The sequence below is a fragment of the Gracilinanus agilis genome, chromosome 3 (assembly GCF_016433145.1).
Source record: "Gracilinanus agilis isolate LMUSP501 chromosome 3, AgileGrace, whole genome shotgun sequence".
NCBI classification, from domain to species: Eukaryota; Metazoa; Chordata; class Mammalia; order Didelphimorphia; family Didelphidae; genus Gracilinanus; species Gracilinanus agilis.
In genome coordinates, this window is record NC_058132.1 from 364,126,170 (window position 1) to 364,148,047 (window position 21,878).

The window sequence follows — 21,878 nt, forward strand, 5'->3', positions numbered from 1 at the left end:
TATCGACTGATCAAATAATGATGTTATTCATACTTTCAGACTTGAGAAGGAATAGTTTCCCAATAAAAATAAAAGAAACTATCATGTCAGAATTCTTTTCGCCTTAGTATTTAAGATCCTGTGAGCTGGAAGGGATCAAAGAAGCCATCTAACCCAATCCTTAACTACCACTCCCCTACTCCAACATTGTTTTTCTCCTTTTTAACAGAAGAGAAAAGTAAAGTCTAAGGATAGAAGTGATTTGTCCAAAGTCATGGAGGTAGTAAGCATCAAAAGAAGAGTGATTGGATTTGTCAGTCTGTAGTGAAAGGGAAACTTGCATTAAAAATTTGACTTACTACATATTACCTATAAGGCCTTATATGAATAACTTTACATGACCTTCAGCCAACACACTGATTTTTTTTTGATGCTTCCATATCCAGTAATTTGCCAAATCTTGTCATTTTTACCTCCAAAGCTTCTTTCCTATTTATCCCCTTTTTATTTGTATCAAATATTTTGTCTTGCATTACTACAATAGCCTCCTAAGTAGTCTCCCTGAGTCCTTTCCCCATAACAATCCATCCTATACAAAACTGCCAAATTGATATTGGTCATTCACCTGCTTAAAGAAGCCTTAAGGGCTCAGAATTGCTTGTAGCCTAAAATAGAAATTCTCTTTGATATTTGAAACCCTTTATAATCTGACTCCAACCCACCTTTCTGGATTTATTTCCCATCACTCCACCTTATGTACCCCCTACATATAGCCAAATCAACTTACTTAATATTCTTCATAGACAATATGATCCTCATCCATGCCCTTTCCCACGCAAGCTATCCCCAGTGTTTGATCTGTTTCCTCTTCATTTTTGCTTATCCCTCTTCAAGGTCCAACTGAGCTTTCAGTTGTTAGTCCTCATCCCTATCCTTTTTCCTCTATATTTACTTAAAAGTATAAGTATTATTTCTTCCCAAAAAATATGGATTTGAGAACAGGGATTGGATTCTTTCCATATTGGCTTTTTTATTCTCAGCACCTAGCATCACCTGCCATATAGTAGGCATGTAATTGATTGATTTGGATTCCTTGTTATATATTTACTCCTTTCTTCACCTTTGCCTCACCTCATTTATTAGATCCATGATTAAAATTTTTGATACTTTAAATTTATATTGAAAACTAGTTTCTCCTCATTTTGAAAAAAAAGTTTTATATTATAGGAAAAAATTCAGATGTTTATAATAATCAGTAAGCATTTATTAACCTACAGAGTACCAGGCTCCTATTGTTTTTTTAATCCATCAAGCAAGCAAAGCTATTGACCTATTAAATCATTTGGTTAGGATAAAAGTTTTCTGTCTGTTCTTTTTAGTGTGTATATATATATATATATATATATAGTTTAATAACTATAGAAGGCCTATTGAGAGTAAAGTGATTTACTGATGATTATTATTATTTAAGTTCTATTCTATTGCCATTGCAATCCTTGGTTCAGTTAAGGAATAACACTAACTCTTAAAATACCTCTTTCTTTTCATAATTTTTTTACCCTTTATTTTTAAAGCATTAATAAGTGTCTTCAGATATATTTCCTTTTTCTTTTCTTAGGAGAATATTTAATTACTCTTTCCTTTCAAAATTTGTTATTGAATGTTACACTGGGATTGCCCCTCCGTTCATCCTTTTTACCTTTAAATAAATTGGAAATTGGATATATAGTTTAAAGTCATATCATTTTTTTTTCTCTAACCCCAGGTCATGTGAAAATGGTCAATGTATAATGAATGGAATACACAGTTCCTCATCTGAGCTGAAGAAATCAAACCCCCCTGAATTAGGTATATATATAAAGGGTGGGTACACGAACATTTCCTATCTATATTTAGCATTTTAATGATATAATTGAAAGGCAAAATTATGTCTGCTTATTGTACTAAAAGCACACTAAGATTCTGTATTATCCTCTAGGAGATGTTTTTGATTCAGCTATTGTTCCAGTGCCAATACCACCTGCCAGACCTCCATCCCGGGACAATCCAAAGCATGATTCTTCACTCAACAGGACGCCCTCTGATTATGATCTTCTCATCCCACCATTAGGTTGAAGACTTTTTTATAAAACAAACATTTAAAAATACATTGCATCTTTTCAGCATCTCAAGTTAGACATGCATTAAATTAAAATGTTACTAATCACTCTCCTTTCCTTGGAAGGTTGATAGGATTTACAGGTGGTGGTGACTCTCAGGCTTACATGGCCATGACAACAGATGAACATTCGTGTTGACTATTTAGACAGACAGCCATTAGGCAGGAGGGAAAAATCAATACTAATTTCTCATAGGATCACGAGAAATTTCATATTTCTCCTGTTTTATAACATAAGAAATATATACATATATTTATTTGTAATATAATTAGTAGAATATTTATATTCATTTGTAGTTTGTGCAAAGTGCTATATATAAAAGACAATTCAGAGGACTTTCATTGCAATTATTTCCTTAATGATAGAATGCAAATAACTATTGATATTTTAAAACTAATCAGATGTTAATGAATGTGCAGCTGATGTTTACTTTAGTGAGCTCTTTAACGGCCTCTATGTATACCATGAGAAATAGTTTGCTTAATTGTGCAGAATTCTTAAAAAGGTCAAATGGTTTACATCCCTTGCAAGAGGAATATGGGCTAGACCTATGGGTCTAGCATTGATAAAGAGAGGTTACAGGAAGGACTATTCTACCAGTGCTAAGTTGGTGCTTTGTTGGCAACTAGGGTCCCCTAAAAGATTATTTGTTTCATTGAGCTGAGGAGAGTCACATAGGTAGTATGTCACATGTGGGGCTTGAATTCAGGTCTCTTAGGACCCAGGACTCTATTTATTATACGATATTGCCTCTGTGATTTATTTCCTTATTACCTTAAGAATTAGTAGATATAAATAAAGTATGTAAATCACCAGTCTCTCATTTTAGATTAGAAACTGATTTTATACATGTTTCTTAAAGAGTAATAAAGCAAGTATTCATGGCAACAAAAAATTGTAGTAGATATAAAAATAGGTCCTGAGTTAGGAAAATCTGAATTAAAATCTGGCCTCAGATACTTACAAATTGTGTAACCCTTGCCAAGTCACTTAGTCCTGTTTACTTTGTCTACAAAATGGAGATATTAATATTACCTTTCTTCTTGAGTGTTTATGACAGTGAAATGAAATAATATTTGTAAAGCAGTCAACACATTACCTAGTATGTTGCACATGCATATGTTTATTCTCCTCCTCCCCTTCCACAGTGCTGGCACATAGTAGGTGGTTAACAAATACTTATTTATTTCCTTCATTTATTTTTCATTAATTATTTACTTGCCCTGTGATGGTAAGCACCTCACTCATAACCCTGATTAACATTTTAACATTAAGAATGTTAAAAAAAAGAATAATTCTTTCTACTACTTAACTCAGAGTTGTTAATAGAACAAAGACCTTCATAATTGGGTATCATTTTAAGCTTCTTGGAAAGCTCTGTGTAAGAAGAGGATATGATATGGCTGTTCTTCAACTTGATGCCGTTCTTTATATCAACTTCAGTTTTAAAGAATTTGTTAAGAAAACATTTTAATATATGTTTTTTTTTAATTTTTTTTTATTTTAAACCCTTAACTTCAGTGTATTGACTTATAGGTGGAAGAGTGGTAAGGGTAGGCAATGGGGGTCAAGTGACTTGCCCAGGGTCACACAGCTGGGAAGTGTCTGAGCCCAGATTTGAACCTAGGACCTCCTGTCTCTAGGCCTGGCTCTCAATCCACTGAGCTATCCAGCTGCCCTTTAATATATGTTTTTTAACTTGCACTTAGGGAAATTTTGAAATCATTGCCTCCACTGCTTCTGCTTCTGCTACTTCATGGCTAATGAGCTCAAAGGCCAGCTATGCCAGCAGTGACAAGTACATAAGTAGAAGAAAATTGGGGCAGGGGGGAAGTTATGAATATTAAAGCATTAAAAGGAGTAGGTCTGAGAACCTATGGCCATTGGTAGGATTTTAGATAGAAGCAATCTCTGCAGGTTGTCTCAAAGATGGCTTAGTGGAGTAGTGAATCACTGGATTTAGAGCTCTGGGTTCAGATTCTGTCTTAGAGACTTATCATATTAGTAAAGATAAAGACTTATCTTACTAAAGTAAATAATACTAAAAGACCAAATATCTTAGTCTCTGGGTCTCAATTTCCTTAGCTGTAAAATGAGGTACTTAGACTCAACCTCTGTCACCTTTTTGAGCTCTAGGTCCATGCTCCTATGAGACACAATTATGCAAAAGATAAAGTAACTAGGTCATCTATTACCTTTCTATTGGAGTTTTGTTCTTCTGTATCCATTCACTCTTTCAAAGAGGAGCAGATCTGAGAGCCTTTGGAAGCCCTTCCTGTGTGTCAGAGATGTGTATCTAGACATATATGTCTGTAGGTATAGAGATGTATCTAGACCCGTTTTTTTTAAACCCTTAACTTATGTGTATTTACTCATAGGTGGAAGTGTGGTAAGGGTGGGCAATGGGGGTCAAGTGACTTGCCCAGGGTCACACAGCTGGGAAGTATCTGAGGCCAGATTTGAACCTAGTACCTCCTGCCTCTAGGCCTGACTCTCAATCCACTGAGCTACTGAGCTGCCTCCTCTAGACTCATTTTTAACAGTATTTTTGACTGATGGAAATGAAACTCCAGTTTTACAGTAGAGAAAACTGCAAAATAAAACATTCACTGGAGCCTATCTACATACAAAGAAAACCTTATACTAATGTAGTGTCACATTACAGCCCTATAGGATGCTATCAGGTGGATAATGTTTTAGCAAACTTTCATTATAAATTCATATGTAGGGATATGTATTATCTCAACACAGGGAAATCTTATTTCATTAATGGGAGTTCTCTATCCATCATTGTAGATTGTTAATTACAAGACAGAATTTATAAGCTTTTCTGATTAAACAAAAATTATTAGTAATTGGCCTCCTCTCTGTTGAAGAACCATTCCAAACATCCTTAAGTTGGTTCTCAGATGACCCACATTCAGTAACAACTCGGTAGCAGAAAGTCTTTACTACTCTAGAACCTATCAAAATTTGGTCACTGCGTTCTCTCCCTGCCATAATTAACTATTGCAGTGATTCCCAAAGTGGGTGCTACCACCCCCTGGTGGGTGCTGCAGTGATTCGGGGGGGGGGGGTCAGTGATGGCCATAGGTGCATTTATCTTTCCTGTTAATTGCTATTAAAATTTTTTTTAAATTAATTTCCAGGGGGCTAAGTAATATTTTTTCTGGAAAGGGGGCGGTAGGCCAAAAAAGTTTGGGAACCACTGAACTATTGGAACAGGATTTGGGAGATAGAATATCTTTATTTATAAATTTATAAATTTTGGTATAATAGCAAGTTATATACAGATCTCTGCATATGTTTTTTGTATATATAAAAATAAAGCCACTTATAAAGGATTTATATTTTTTATGAAAGTGTGATAAAATACATGCGTGCATTTATATATGTCTATATCTAGCTATATATATATAGATATAGCAATATATAATAGTTTTCTACTTAACCTAGATGAAGATACATGGGAACTTTTTTCTTTAAAAAGTATGTTTTTTTAATGAAATCATCAGTAATTTAGATAAATTTGTACTTTGTTTCTGTAGTATCTAAGTATCAGTTATGATTCCTGGAGTCACACAAAAGAGGATGCCTCCAAAACTTAACTGCTCTTTCATTAAGAGAATTACCATTTCATTAGCATGTGTCCCTATTTTAGGATACGTCTACTGACGTGTTTTGGCTATAATTTGAGCAAAATGAAACAGCCTAAGAAGAACAAATCCTATTAAATTAACCCAAAGGGATGGTTGACATTCTTTTGTTGTATAAAACAGCATCACTAGTGAATAGAGTAAGAGTGGCAGCAATATATTGTGATGGGAAGCCATTTTTGTCACTCAGACTTTGCTGTAGGATGATTTAAGTTGTAATAACTTGGTTTGACTCTATTTATTCATATTTTAAATTTTGTAGCTACATGTTGCAAATTATACAAGCTGAAAAATTGCATAAACTGCAAAAATTCACCTGAGAAATGAAAAGAACACGTTGGAATTAAAGGTCAATCACTTGGTGTGTTTAGCACACACTCATACATACACACACAGTTCCTGGACAAGCAATCAGACTTAAAGATTCCATTATCAGAATCAGTGAACTGCCAGATAAATCTTGGAAATGAAAGACTCAGTAAGCTGCAAGAGAAAAATCAATCATAACTTTTGCTTGATACTGTATTTTTCTTAATAAAGTTGGACTCATGGTACTGAATTTCCTTTAAACACAGGTGAAGATGCTTTTGATGTCCTCCCCCCTTCCCTTCCACCACCCCCACCTCCTGCCAGGCTTAGTCTTATTGAACATACAAAACCTCCTGGCTCTGGGAGCCGGCCATCCTCAGGACATGACCTCTTTCTTCCTCCTTCAGGTAAGAGGAGAAATACATCCAACTCTTTAACAGGGCAAGAATTGATCTCTTATTTGAGATGATAGCTATCAATTATTAATAATTTGCTTGTGTCTAGCTATGAGAAAAATCTACAAGTTTGCTTTTTGAAACAAAAGAAAAAAAAAGTGGAAAGGCAGCAAGAATTAGAATCTTGGATTTTTTGAGCTAGAAAAGGCCTTTACAGATCTCGTCTGATCTCTCACTTGACAGATGAAGTTAAGTGCAGTACTCTAGGTTATGCAACTAACATGGGCCAAAAATCCTATCTTTTGAACTTCCAAGTCTCTTTATTCACCATTTGTAACTAGGACAATTTTTAGATTTTTGGAGTAATCAGTTATTCTTCCAACTTGTAGATACTAAAAAGTATTAAATTTTCTATTGTGTTAAGGAATGTTTATGTTGTTTTTAAAAAAAGATTGTGGAATTTCTCCTACTACACTTTTTTAAATGATTTTTCAGCATTTTATTGTCCCAATCATATGTAATGATTTTTAATTGTTTTTTTTTTAAACTTTTACTTTCCATCTTAGAATCAATACTGTGTATTGGTTCCAAGTCAGAATACCAGTAAGGACTAGGCAATAGGGGTTAAATGACTTGCCCAGGGTCACACAGCTAGGAAGTGTCTTAAGGCCAGATTTTAACCTAGGACCTCCTGCCTCTAGGCCAGACTCGGAATCCACTGAGCCACCAACTTTCCCCTAATTAAGTGTCTTTTTAAAGAAGAATTAATGTAGTGTTTTGTTTTCAAATTGTGGACTCCCAGAAACAAGTATATAAACTAACATTATCCGTGTTGTGTTACAAACACAGACAGTCTCTCTCTCTCTCTCTCTCTCTCTCTCTCTCTCTCTCTCTCTTTTTCTCTCAAACCAATCATATAAAGCCACGAAAACTAAAAGTTCCATGCTAATGTTTTAGAGCAAGGGTACCTTAAAATAAAGTCTGTTATACTAAAGTGATTTCCCTTAGCAGACTGTCATTCTCACTAAGAATTTTATTTATTTTAACTTGATATTGTAATTGAAAAAGTATGAGCAAATTTGTTGGAAAGGTTACTCAAGCACTGTGACATTTACTGCCACTTCATATTTTCATGTTACCATTTAATCTTCCAAATTGGTTTAGTTCACTGCTTAACAAAATGACCTGCAATTTGAATATATTGCCACAAAGTGGTGGTAGTGTTCTGCTTCAGCTGTTTAATTTAAGCAGTTTGGCAAAAATTAGCGTCATTTTTCATATTTTCTATTTTTCTACATCAAAAAGTTATTACATTACCCCCATAACAAACTGTTAAAAAAAGATGCTCACTGATGCTTGTTTTTATATCATTGTTCTTTTATGTTACTGTTACTTCCTTATAACCTGCTTCAAACAATAGAGCATACTTTGTAACAAAGAGATTTAAGCAGAACTCACTGCCTTTATTGACCATTGAGTGCTTCTTTCCATAACCCACCACCTCTCTTTTGAGAAGAGGATATATATTTGTTTCAACACCAAACCTTTGGAATCAAGATTAGTTGCATCATTATGAATTGTGACATCTTCTCCGTGAGCCATTATTATGGTCTTTTTGTATACAAGTTTCCTGAGTCTCCTCACTTTGTGCTATATCAATTTAAGTAAATTTCCCAAAGTTTCTCTTAATTCCTCTCATTCGCTATCTCTGGGTGTTAGTAGATTCATACTCCATAGTTATATCCTGCCTCCCCAATTGATGAGCTCATACTTCATATCCAATTTTTAAAATTTCCTTCTCCAGCTCATTTTGTAGCAGAGGAAACAGAGGCAAACGGAGTTAAGTAACTTGCCCAGGGTCACACAGAGTTATTAAGTGTCTGAGGCCAGGATTTGAACTCACAAAGATGAGTTTACCTGACTCCAGGACCAGCACTATCCACTGTTCTACTTAGCTACCCAGGCATTTTTTGACCAAACCCTCTAAAAAAATAGTAAGGCACAGACTCATATTTTGCTCAGTGTGCCTTTCATTGTGATCAATTTATTGAGCACTTATATTTTGTACTCAGCCCTACATTTTAACTTTTTTTTTTTAAAACAACTCATTCTGAATATAAGTTGGTGCTCAAATGCTTCTGAAACTTTTGGTTTTAGAACTTAGCTGGCACCAACCATCCCTATTTCTTTCATTGTAGATTATCTCTCAGCTACTGGCTATGACTTAACGTCTTAACCATGAGAAGGGAACTTCATACTTCATTTTGCTTAGGTGATTTGAGCTGACTAGAGGAAAAACATTAGTTTGTAATTAGAAAACTCATAGCTCTTAAAGTTCCTGTTTCTTTTCTGTAGTTGTAGTAAGACACAAAGGGAAAGGAAAAAATTAAGTAGGGGCGTATAATGCTATCAATAACATTCAGTACATACATGTTCTTTTCCTGCAGTCAGATCGAAAGAACAGGGGTTTTTTTAAGTGTTTATTTCTCTTACCCAAAACTACTGGTTCAGTCTACATGAATTCATTCAGCAAATATTTATCAGTCACCTTCTGTGGGATTGACCAAATGTCTTTGGTTTGAGCCAGGTACTAAGTTTGAATAATTATAATGTCTTATTTTTAAAACTTTCTTTGTTTTTGACATTTCCATTCTTTTTATAGAATAGAAAATTTTAATAAGCATTCTATCTTTTAATATTTTCTACCATTTTGTTTTATATATTTTTAGCTCACCATCCATTATAATTCATTATAAAAGTCCATTAAGCATGAAGAATCAATAAGAACTAAGGGTCAAAGGCATGTGAATAGTAGGGTTGGAATCTGAAAACCTGTGCTCACGGCTTGACTTCCACTTACCATCCATGTGACATTGTCAAAACTTAAGTGCATTTTATCATATGGTCACCTTTACTTTCCTCATCTCTTTAACATGGATAAATATTATTTTCTTACTCTAGCACCTCCCTTATTGAGTTGTTTTTAATACTATGTAAAACTATAGCAGATACATGATGCAAATTAAAATTAGAGGTATTCTGCACATAATCAAAGCATTTTTTCATAATTTTTTATTACTCAAATTTTCACAATAATGCTAATTTTGACATATATTGTCTTTATATTCTTTCACAATCTCATAATTTTAAAAATAATTCTCTATTCTATAGTTTTTTTTCCTCTTTTAAAATATAAAACTTCAGGACCATTTAACTAAGTTTGAGTTTTTATTTATTATTTATTATTTATTTTTATATTAATTTTTTAAAACAATTACATATTATCACAAATTTCCACGCAAATTTTCCTAAGTTTCATGATTGAATTTCTCTCCCTTCCCCCTTCTGGTACTGACAGGCAATTTGATCTCGGTTATATATGTGTTATCATGCAAAACATTTCCATATTGTTCATTTTTGTGAGTAATCTTATAAAACCAAAACCCCAAAATATGGTTGGATTTTTAAATCCAAGTTGTTCTTACCCTGTTTTAGGCCCAGATTTTCTCAAGAATGTTCTTCAGGGAACTCTATAGCAGAGGAATAGTTATACTCCTTTCGAAGGAAGGGAGGGAGAGGGACAGATAGGGAGACTTTAGGGAGGAGAAAGAATGAGGAATAGGGCAAGGTTATATATTAATTGACTGTGTGTCATCTCTTACTATATTTGACCCCTCAGTACTATTACCATCTTAAACCACTCCCCTAAGCAACATTCATTCGAGAGAGAGTACACGAGTAATATTGTTCTGCGTTGAGTCTTGTGTATGTTATTACATCGTGTTAAAAAAATGTAAATTGTTTCAATTTTGTTTTGCGTCCAGATTGTTATTTAGAAAATAATATTTTAATAATCCTTGCTGCCTTTCAGCCATTCCATATTAGTAAGATAATATGTTATGACAGAAAGACAGTAGAACCTGCATTTGTATCCCACTCTGCCATTTAACTCAGCTGTATGAGTATATAAAGGTTTCTCCCTCCCTCCTCCTGGAGCCTCAGTTTCTCTGTTTTTAAATGAAGATAATATAATACACATAGTCCTACAGAGTCACTAAAAAATGTATGCAAAATACATGCTTTGTAAATATTACTACACTAAATGTATAAAAATATTACTATACTAAATGTATAAAATTAGTTGGCAATTGTGTAATACTAGGCTCAAGTCTCTCTTACCAAATGAGTCATATATCTGTTGTTCTCTTTTAAGCCCTGAATGTGAAATACTAGGGAGTAGCATATACTCCTTCAGCACAATGCTTAATTTTCTTGGGATGTGGACAGCCCTGACTTAGCAAGATATAAAGCAGTCCTTGCTTCTAGAAATGGATTCGGTGTTGAACTCTTAGTAAAATTGTGTGGTGGGGTTAAATCAACATCATTTATCAGGTTATTTCAAAATTATGGGACAACACTTTTGATATTTGGTAAGGTGGAATTTGTAAATACTATGATCTAATTTGTTTATTTGTATGACTCCTACATCTTCAAATTTTGAAATAAGCAATGTTAGTACTTTGTTCAAAGACAGAAAATTGGTAGCTTAGGAAGAATAGAATGCTCATCTTTAACTTTTATTCTCTCTTATCTCTGAATTGCATATTGTTGATGACAGAGTAAAAAAGCACTTTATGGTATGAGCTCAAACTTCTTAAACAGAAAAAACTTCTTTTGGGGGTAACTAATGTTTTATTTTCAATAAGGAAGCTAGAGAATAAATGAATTTAGATATTCTTACTGAGATCACAGAGACCTCATGAGTTCAAAAGAGTTCTGTATTAAAGCTGACCTTATAGGACTTCTTGAAAATACATTTTTAATTTTTAGTTCCATTTTCTTTACATAGCTAAAAGTAATAAAACTGAGAGGCAGAATGGAGTCATAGATAGGACCCTGGGCTTGGAATCAGGATACCTGAGGGCTAATGTCATTTCTGCTGATGACTAGGAGAGTCTCTGAGTAAAGCATTTCTCCTCCCTGGTTATTATTTCTCTCCTTTGTAAAGTGAGGGAATTGAATTAGATTACTTCTGAGGTCTTTCCCTACATTAAAAATCAATGAAATCTAGAATGATTCATAAAATAAAATAATTCAGACTAATCTTCCCTTCCCCATTGCCACCCCCCCGCCCCCCCGGATCCTAACCACCAGAGTTAGACATAATCATATTTTATATAATATTCAAGACTTTGCAGGAAAAATATCAAAATTTCTAATAAATTACCTTTGTATGTAAGTATAAGGAAGCCTGAGCCCATTACCCAGACTTAATAGCTCAATACTAAGTTATAATGCTAGATTTTAAAAGTTTCATTCTTACTTATATGGGCATTATGGCTAATTAACAGAAATCGAATATATGCATATCCCATCAGTAGTCAATATTGAGAATGTCTCCTGAGGAAGAAATGAATCTGAGATTATATTGACAGCTTGGAAAATAGTGTTTATTACTGTTTCTAATTTAGTTTTGTTGCTGGTTTTCAAGCCTGGACTAATTAGCTTATAAAAAAGGCATAAGGCTTTTGATGATTTTAAGGGTAGGGTGTGTGTGAAGAATGCTAGTAAATAAAAGTGATTATTTCCACTGTTTTTCATTTAAATGTTATATTTATTTTATTTTAAAGATCCCTTTTTTGATCCATCAAATGGCTTAGTACCTATGCCTCCTGCTCGAAGATTAGCAAGTGAAAATGTCAAAACGAATAGGACATCCCAAGACTATGATCAGCTTCCTTCATCTTCAGGTGAGTTGCTTACAGGTGTAATAACTGAATTTTTATAGTGCTTTTTTTGTTATCATCCTTGTGATGTTTTGTCAGTGGACTATCTTTACCAAGTGCGGAGAGGGGTTATCAGTACCATGGCATCATGGAGATGAATTTTTCTGTAACATATTTTTGTATTGCTCTTAGTTCTGGGAAGCCATTTATGAAGTTATCAAGTTCTGATCTGATGTAATGATGATCTAATGAATGCATCAGAAGAAGTCACCTATACCAGTGTAATCACAGATCCTTGAAATATTTTTGCTTTTCAAAATATTTTGAACTCCATTATATCATTTGAATAGAAGGTACTCCCAACCTCTGACCAAGATTTGAAAGCCATTTGGGGATGATGATTATTAAAGGTCAAGATGAGGAAACATTAAGATTCTGAAGTCCTGTATACTGTATACTGAAAAGAGCAATGAATTACAGTCAAAAGATTCACATCTGAATCTCACGTGTGCTACTTACTATCTTTTTAATCTTGAGACTCTTAAAATAGGTTTAGGGTTGGACTATATAAGTTTCAAAGTAATTTCTGTCCCTGAGTCCATGAAATTAGCATGTGGGAAAAGGAATTAAATATAAGAAAAATACTTTATGAGATCACACTTTTAAAACTAAAAGGAAGAACCCTGGGAAATATTCCAGCCCATCATCTTTGTTTTACAGATGAGGAAACTGAGGCATACAAATAGTAAGCTACAAAGTCACAAAGCAAGTCACAGGCAAAGTTTGGGCTTGAACCTATTAACTATTTTTCTGATGCTTTTTCTACCACCTCAAACCATGGGGTATAAAATATTCTGGGCTGATTTGATGAATAGAGATTCTGTAGAGTTTAGAAGTAGAAGGTTAAAAGCTCAGGAACCAGGGGTACTTGGGTGGCATAGTGACCTAGAGATTGGAGGTCCTGGTTTCAAATGTGGCTTCAGACCCCGCCTAACTCTGTGATCCTATGCAAGTCACTGAACCCCATTTGCCTAGCCCTTTCTCTTTTGTTTTAGAGTTATTGCTAAGACAGAAAGTAAGGGTTTAAAAAAAAAAAAGCTCAGGAATATAATTTTCTTAGAAATTTGTTCAGGAAATTATGCAAATACTATTATAATCACCTTAGATATCATATAATTCAACCCATATCTGAACAGTAATCATCTCTCCAGAATCTCTAAAGAGTAGATAAAGAGCCTATGAACTGAGGCATCTGTTGTCTCTTTGAGGTAGTTCTAATGGGAATTTTTCTTTATAGTCAGTCTAAATCTTATTTTCCTATCTCTAATTTCAATCTCTTGTTCTTATTTCTGCTCTGCTGTGATCTAACCTTAGAATAGCTCTAAGCCTCCCTTCCCTTAGACAGCTCAGCATTGTATTTAGAGTTTAATCTACTTGCTGAAACCATGGAACACCCAGAAGTCAGAGAGCATTGACAACTTATAAGTAGTTATGTGGGAAGTGAAAAGTAACTTCTAACTAAACCAAATCTGTTTAATTTGTACTTCTTTCTTAGTGGGACAGTGGTAAAATGACTTAGAATTCAGTCACAAAGCATTCTATGAATTCTATGAAATTCTATGAACACATAAATTCTATGAATTTATGCAGCATTATCCACATATGGGTGAAGACTGTACTTTTCCCACTGGATATAATCACCTTGTGGGTAAGGAATACACCTTTGTATCCTCCACAGTACTTTATACATCATAAGTTTTCAATAAATAGTAGAATGAACACCAGTTATTTAGTTCAATTATTCTATTTATTAAATTCAAAATCATACATTTAAATTTTTTAAATTTCAATGATATAGCTGATTTGTTGTTGTTTCCTTGTGCATGTTTATAGCCGTTATAGTTACAAGCAAACTAGCAATTTTTATAGCTCAAGACATCCCTCATACTTTCCATTCCAAAAATCTTGAAGTCCTTCCAGATTTCTTTATAACATTTCTATTAAAACATCCTTTTGAGTTGCAAGGACATAGTGTCTATAGTACTATTTGGTAGCTTTTGATGTTGTATTTGGCTAATCTTGAATTTGAAAAGTTTTAGAGGTGTTAAAAATGTTCTTCTGCGTTACACAAATTATCCGTTGCCAAACCTGACAATTGCAAATATGAATATTTAGTTGCTTTAGAAATGCCTGGGTACATTTCATTCCCTTGAAAGAAGCCTTAACTAGAAACAATGATCTGTGAGCTAATAATAAAATTGACTGCCTAGTCTCTAAGGGTAACCACTATTTTGTTGTTGTTGTTGTTGTTGTTGTTGTTGTTTTCTGAGAGCTATTGCAAAGGACATGTTATTAATCTTGATTTATAATTGAAATGAAAGACAAATGTCCAGTAAAATGAGTCGTGGAATGTTCATTAGGACATTAGTACAGATTTCAAGGGGAGTAAACTAATCCTTATGCCAATTTTTAGGCAAGATTGCATGATTTGACTATAATGTTATGAGATTGGTTTTCAAAGTCATTCTAATTACTTTATGTAAATAATACTTGGGGTGGGCACATCCATTATAGCACCTCAGTCCTCTCACATAGACTAAGTTCTCCTTCCCTGAGCTAGCTCATTTACTCTAGCTTATTCTGTAGAAGATTGAGATTTGCAGGACCATTTGTTTACATTCAGATTCTCTAAAAGACCTAGGAATAGCCCTTAACAGGAGTAATGTATTTCCTCTACTCAGCACGTTAGAGTTTGAGCCCCCACTGATCTATTTCTATTTACACAGTTAGAAACTCAAAATGAAACTTTTAGATCTTAAAAACAACCATTTAATTAGTAATAATAAAGCAAAGGAAATAATATCACAGGTATTTCTGTTAAAGCAAATGCATAAGTAATATAAAAAAAAACAATTCATACACAAGGCACAGTCTGCTTAACTGAGCAACAAAACATTGCATCCATAATAATACTCAGTTGTATCTTATCAGATGTTCTGATAGTTTATTTTTGTGAGTTATTTTTATTCCCATAGGGTAGAGAGGTATGCTGGCTAAGGAAAGGTTCATTTTACTATCTGAATGAATTATTCTATTGATTAATATTTCAGAAGTGGCCTCCATAATCTGTTCCTCTGATTTATCTATTTTTAGTATGTATTTAAGAAAGTGTTGAATTTCAGAGCTATAGAAACACCTAGGTGATAATCTAATCTAGCAGTCCCCAAATAATTTAGGCCATGAACCATGCTTTGGAATCTGAGGCAATATATTGATTTTTTAAAATTCTAATCAAAGATTAAAGCATAAGCATAAGAATTTATTGTTACTTATTTAAATAAAAGTGGTCTGAGTATACACACTATCAAATAAAAATGGAGGCAACATAGGAAGTGCCAGAAAACCTATAACTATAGCAATAAAGGCATTCTAAGATAGCCAGGTGGTGCAGTGAGCCTGGAATTAGGAAAATCTGAGTAAATATCCCATGCCAGATATTTACTAGCTATGTGACCCTGGACAAGTCATTTAATTTCTCTGTCTCATTTTCCTCAGCTGAAAAATGAGATTAATAATATTACTTACTTTCCAGAGTTGTTGTGAGGATCAAATGAGATGTTTGTAAAGTGCTTAGCATGGTGTCTTATGGTAAACACTATATAAATGCTTTTATTAGTATTGATAATAATCATTAATAATTCTAAAATTAAATCAGCTTTACTTTTGCGTCTAACTAAGCAAATCTATTGTAATTATACATTTTTTAAAAAGAGACACCTCTGGGGCAGCTGGGTAGCTCAGCGGATTGAGAGCCAGGCCTAGAGATGGGAGGTCCTAGGTTCAAATTCGGCCTTAGACACTTCCCAGCTGTGTGACCCTGGGCAAGTCACTTGACCCCCATTGCCTACCCTTGCCACTCTTCCACTATAAGTCAATGCACAGAAGTTAAGGGTTTAAAATTAAAAAAAAAATTAAAAAAAAAAAAGAGAGAGAGACACCTCACCTGAAAAAAGATAAAAGGAAAAAAAAAAAAACAACTCTCCCCTTGCTGGATTGATACTTACATTGTATTTAACAATTTCTAAGCATTTTGTTACAGATAATATATATTATCCATATGTATATATAATATATCTATCTATAATATAATATAGATAATAATATAGATCAAAATATAATCAATCAGTAATAATAAATTTCTGACATATGAAACTAGAAGAAACTTGAAGGGAATCCCCTCTCACACCCTCATTGATTGGTGGAGCGAAAAGAAGTGGGAAGAAAACTTTGAACCCTTCCCAAATGTGGTCTCCTATTTTTACCTATTAGGAGAAAGAAGAACCTAGGAGAGGGCAAATTGAGCCAAACTGAGTTGGAGTTTATCAAGGCTGCAATTACTAGGGGAAAGAACACCACCAGCTTGGTAGCTAGTTTAAATATTCTTATTTTCTCTGTTTCTGAAAGAGTTAAGTATTGTCAAAATGTAATTGTAACAAATGAAAAAAATTACTTATTCTTTCAAAATAACATGATTTAAAAATTTTGCATCTTCCGTATTTTGAAACCACAGCTGTATTTTGTGAATGAATATTTATGCAAATATTTTGCTAGTTTTGCAAGTCATCGAAAGGCACAATCACTTTAAAGAGTAAAATAAAAATATCCAAATTATGGAAATGTTTGTGACCAATAACCCCAGAATCCATGGCTCCTTTACTGTCTGCTCTGTGAGAACAAAACTAGATCTTCACACAAAATCTGGGCTCTGAATAGTATAAAATTTAGAAACCTGGATTTGGACCAGCAGCCATTTAATCTGACCTCCCTATAAAATGGCCTCACAAACTTGATTAGGTGAAGGTAGCATAAGCCCATCATGGAGAAAAGAAAGCAAAATCCATGGAATAATTTCCTGGGTTTGTGAACGAACACTTATATAAATGAAATATTCCTGGATTTTCACACTGTGTAAAACAAGGAACAAATAACTATTTTGCAGGGGTGGCAAAAATGGAAAACTGTCATTTATGCAAAGAATTTCATTTTTTAAACTATTTCAAAGAAAATATCTATTCCTGACATAAAGATATAGCCATAGTCATGTTGAATAATGGAATAAGGATGATAATTTGGTTGACAAAGTTAGGGTAAATTTTTCTTTTTGAGAGAAAATAAAGGATTCAATTTTCCTTGGGAATTTCTTTCATCAGCATGTGCATTACCAAGACACTTTTCTTCTCAAATAAACATTAGTTCATTTTGTAAGGAGGACTGAGAACTCTGGGCATCTGCTTTGCTACATTACGATCTATTTCTATAAAATTTATAGTTTATAATCAATACTACCAGTACACTATTCATAAGTAATATTTTCTGTTTTCAAGAGGTGTGACAGTGATGGCCTGTAGACCTTAGGAGAATTATAAAGGAGGTTTGTTTTTATTGGCATTTAATTTTCTTCACTAATTATTCAAAAGAGCCTTGAATTTGGGGTTGGAGTACCAGGGTTCAGACTTCTTCTTACAAAATATGAGATTTTAGGAAAATCTCTTCCTTTGTATGGGACTCAATTTATCTGCAAAGGGTAGAGTTTTGTGCTAGACAGTCTCTGAGATTTCTTTGTGGCTTTAAAACCTTTCTCCCTCCACATTTAATTGAGTAGGAGAGCAAAACTTCAGACCTCAGACAGATTTTTCTTGAGTGCGTTTTTAGAGCTTTTGTTCCTATGTAGATCAGAGGTTTACCATTCTGTACTCTAGTTAATCATAGACTTTTATAAACCAGTGGAGAAATTGAGTTTGTCTTCCAGATTAGTTCTTTTCTTATGAAACACTGAGACTGGATGCTTATTTGCCATTGAGATTCTAATAGCTCTTATTTGCTGTGACTAATGTTTTTATTCTCTCCTTTTGGAGATGATGGGATGAGAATTTGGGTATGATTGCTGTACCTTTCAAACCCAATTTCTTCTTTTATGGTTCCTTAAATAAATGATAATGATTCATATTTATATAGCTCATATCTGTGGAAGGACTTTTTCTGAAGGATTAAAAAATGCTTTGCAATCTAATTTGTAAAATCTTTGCTCTTATCTCCATATCCAAAGAGTCTGTGTGCTTTATGATTTATGTATACATGCATGCAGCTACATGCACAATAAAGCCTTAACACATTTTCCCACAATTTTCCATAATTTTTCTCATTAAAGTTCTTAGAAAACATTATTCTTGTCACTGTGAAGTCTATTCCAAGGAAATTTTAAGTAAGGAATACACAAAAGGAATTTTATTCCTAGATGCATGCATTTTTGCATATGGTAGTCCTTTCTATACCACAGTTTTAATTGTTTGAAAAAAGCTGAGCGCATTATACTTTTCAAGCTTATGATCATATTCTAAGAAAATTCCAGTTTATAATTAAAATTCACTACAAAGTAACATCCAAAATATAAGTCCTTCCACATCTATCTTGGAATAAATATTTTCCTATTTGGAGATCAGGCAAACCTGTGCTATCAGTGGTATAGGGAACTCTCTCTACAAAGCAGATCACACCTTTTCCATAATGTTTGAGGATGATGGACAATGTGATGGTAGTGGTGGTGGTGGTGGGGTGTCTGGAAAGTAGAAAAAGGCTTAATAGAGAACAAGAAGTTAAATGACTTGTTCAATGTCTCAGTGCCCCTTATATGTCAAGGATGCAACTTGAACCCAGTTCTTGTTTCTGGGCCTAGCTCTTTATCCTCAGTGCCATGGTGCCAGTATCTTTATTATTTTCCTTTAGTAGTATAGAAATATCTCCCTGTTTTATTTCAATAGACATCAGATGAATTTGATATTAGGATCAAATGTTTTCAACTTATTTCCATTTCACTTGGCAACCTTGGGTGCATTTCACATAAGGGTTGTCAGTTCTGCATACTTTTTAGTGGTAATCCTTTAAAGGGAAATAGTGTGTTTTAAGGTTCTTGATCAAAAGTAAAAAAACTCAACAATATTATGGAGTGTTAATTTTATGCTACTAAATTGACACCATAACATCACTCTCTTCCAGACTGCTTCTTTTTTAATTAATAACTTCAGTACTTGTAATATTCAGCACATATTGCTTATAAATACTGCTTTCATACCTATATATTTTCCTTCTGGAACTATGTCTGAAAGTACTCCTAAAATCATATGTTATATCCTCAACTTTAACTATCATAATTTTTTACCATGATGTATATCAGGATTTTAATTTGAATTAAATGAAAACTGCATGCTAAATCATGTCCTTCTATAATTGGAAGGTTGTTTTTATGGTGGTAGTAATTCCAACTTATTGAATAAATTAATTCTAGAATTAACTATTCTTTTCTTACTGTAGAATTCATAAAGGTACAGCAATAGGGCATGTAGGGTCCCTTATGTCCTTAAATCAGTTAAATTTGCATCCCATTTTTACCTTCCTATTCTCTTCAAATAACTTTACAGCTTGGATTTATTACAAAATCCCTCCTTACCCCGACCTTTTTATTCTTAGCAAAAAGAGCATTTAACTAAGACTAAGAAGTCTTCATTTATAATACAGACTTTACCTGTGTTTTATTATGTAAACAGTTAAGCACTTCACCCTATGTATGTCTCACATAAACATACTTGTAAGACTCTCTTTTTTACCATAAGTTATTAAAATGAGGGCAGCTTGTTGGTGTAGTGAATAGAAGTGCCAGACTTGAAATCAGGAAGTATCATCATATTGAATTCAAATCTGGCCTCACACTTATTAAGCTGTGTGACCCTGGGCAAGTCACTTAACCTTATTTTCAGTTTCTTCATATATGAAATGAGCCAGAGAAGGAAATTACAAATCACTTCAGTATCTGTGCCAAAAAAACTCCAAAAGAGAGGTCATGAGGAATAGGACTTGACTAAAATGACCAAACAATAACAAAGTTAAAACGTCTTTATTTTGTCTTCCAGCTGTGTTAATAAAGTTGGGAAAGCTTTGAAGTATATTTCATATAATTTGGTTTATTTTAAATTGTCTTTATGTATAATAAATATATATTCAAAATGAATGCATTCAGTATATACTTGAACATATAATGAATATGTATATTTAGAATATGTACTACTCCAATATATACATATATTAAATTTTATGTATTCAGATTTAATATTTGATATGCTGTTGTATTTAGTAACATTTCAAAGGAAATTTTAATATAGGAGATCATGAGTTCCTTTTTTTGTTGTTGGTTTTGTTTTAAACACTTACCTTATGTCTTAGAATCAATACTGAGTATTGGTTACAAGGGAGAAAAGTTGGAAGGGCAAGGCCTTTCTGTTAAGTGACTTGCCCAGGGTCACACAGCTAAATCTGAGGCCAGATTTAAATCCAAGGTCCCCTGCCCCCAGACCTGGCTTTCTATCCACTGAGACACCTAGCTGCCCTTTGAATTCTTTTAATGTATGGTGCTCCATGAAGAAACAAGGTGTTAATTTCACTCTAATGGAACAAAACTTTTCAGAATTTCTGATCAAATTTGCTTGGGATCATAGTGAATTTTTAACAGCCATAGAGGGTCATGTTATCCATGGTGAGTCTATAACACGTTCAGTTCAATACAATAAACATAGCATCCATCATATGTAAGGCACGGATCCAGACTTTGATGACACAAAGACAAAAAGAGAATCTTGCCAAATTCAAGGAATTTATAATCTGCTGAAAGATTAACAGCATTTATACAGAAGAGTTTTTTAAAAAGGTCTAATTTGAAAATGAAAAAGGTACTATCAAGTAGGGGAAAATGGGAAAAGGATCTTTATTTTCCTTCCTAGAGATATGCTTTTTTCTTTCTGCTTTTCTTTTCCATTGCTTGTTACCTTTTTCTCTACATATATCCAGTAATTAAGTTGAAAAAAAAAATCCCAATAGTGCACATAATGTTATCCACCATGGAAAAAAATAGCCTTCCTTTTAGCTGAAGTCTATCAGAAACTTGTTCCTTATGTTACAAGTAATTTTGCTTAGAGAGAGATTTCTAGCCAGCAGAGTTCATCTTGCTAAACAGAGAACTCTGAAACAATTTCCAACTCACATTTTACAGGAACTGAAAAAAATAATGAGTAAGTTCTATGACTATGAAAGGAACAAATGTACACATTTTTCAGTTATGGCCTTGAATTACTTGTCAGAGGGTCTGAGTAGAATGAGAGCACACTGATAAGGAAGATGAAAGATAAAAGTTATACCCTTTCTTGAACTTGTCAAATATTTAGACTTCTTGGCAGAATTAAGATTACTTCCAAATTCTAATCTGGTCAGGGATCCCAGGGATATGAGGAAGACCAAAGACATAAAATGGAGGCTTCAGTGCTCTAGGTTTCTATGCTCATTGATAATTGCAGTCAATTGCATTGACTGAGACTGATGAAGGTTATAAAAATGATTAAAGAATGAAATACCTATTTAACAAAGAAGATTGGGTTAGGAATCTGGTGACCTGCATTCTTGGTCATCATAGTCTGTGTAACCTTTGACAAACCACTTAACCTTTATGTCCCTTGCTTTCTTTGTCTGTAAAATAGCAGCATATTAATTCAGCCCTTAATTTGTCTGTCTAGATTTGTTAAAATACATTTTATCCTAGTTGGGCTTCCTCAT

The 21,878-nt window shown here is 33.6% G+C and overlaps 1 protein-coding gene across 1 annotated transcript in view; it reads left to right on the top strand.

Moving 5' to 3' along the window:
* The window catches only part of CBLB (Cbl proto-oncogene B), a 223,101-nt gene that overhangs the window by 195,190 nt on the left and 6,033 nt on the right, over positions 1–21,878 (top strand). Inside the window, exons 15-18 of the mRNA XM_044670113.1 lie at positions 1,745–1,842; positions 1,958–2,089; positions 6,370–6,510; positions 12,129–12,248. Coding sequence (XP_044526048.1) covers positions 1,745–1,842; positions 1,958–2,089; positions 6,370–6,510; positions 12,129–12,248 — 491 coding nt within the window. The remainder of the gene's footprint in view (positions 1–1,744; positions 1,843–1,957; positions 2,090–6,369; positions 6,511–12,128; positions 12,249–21,878) is intronic.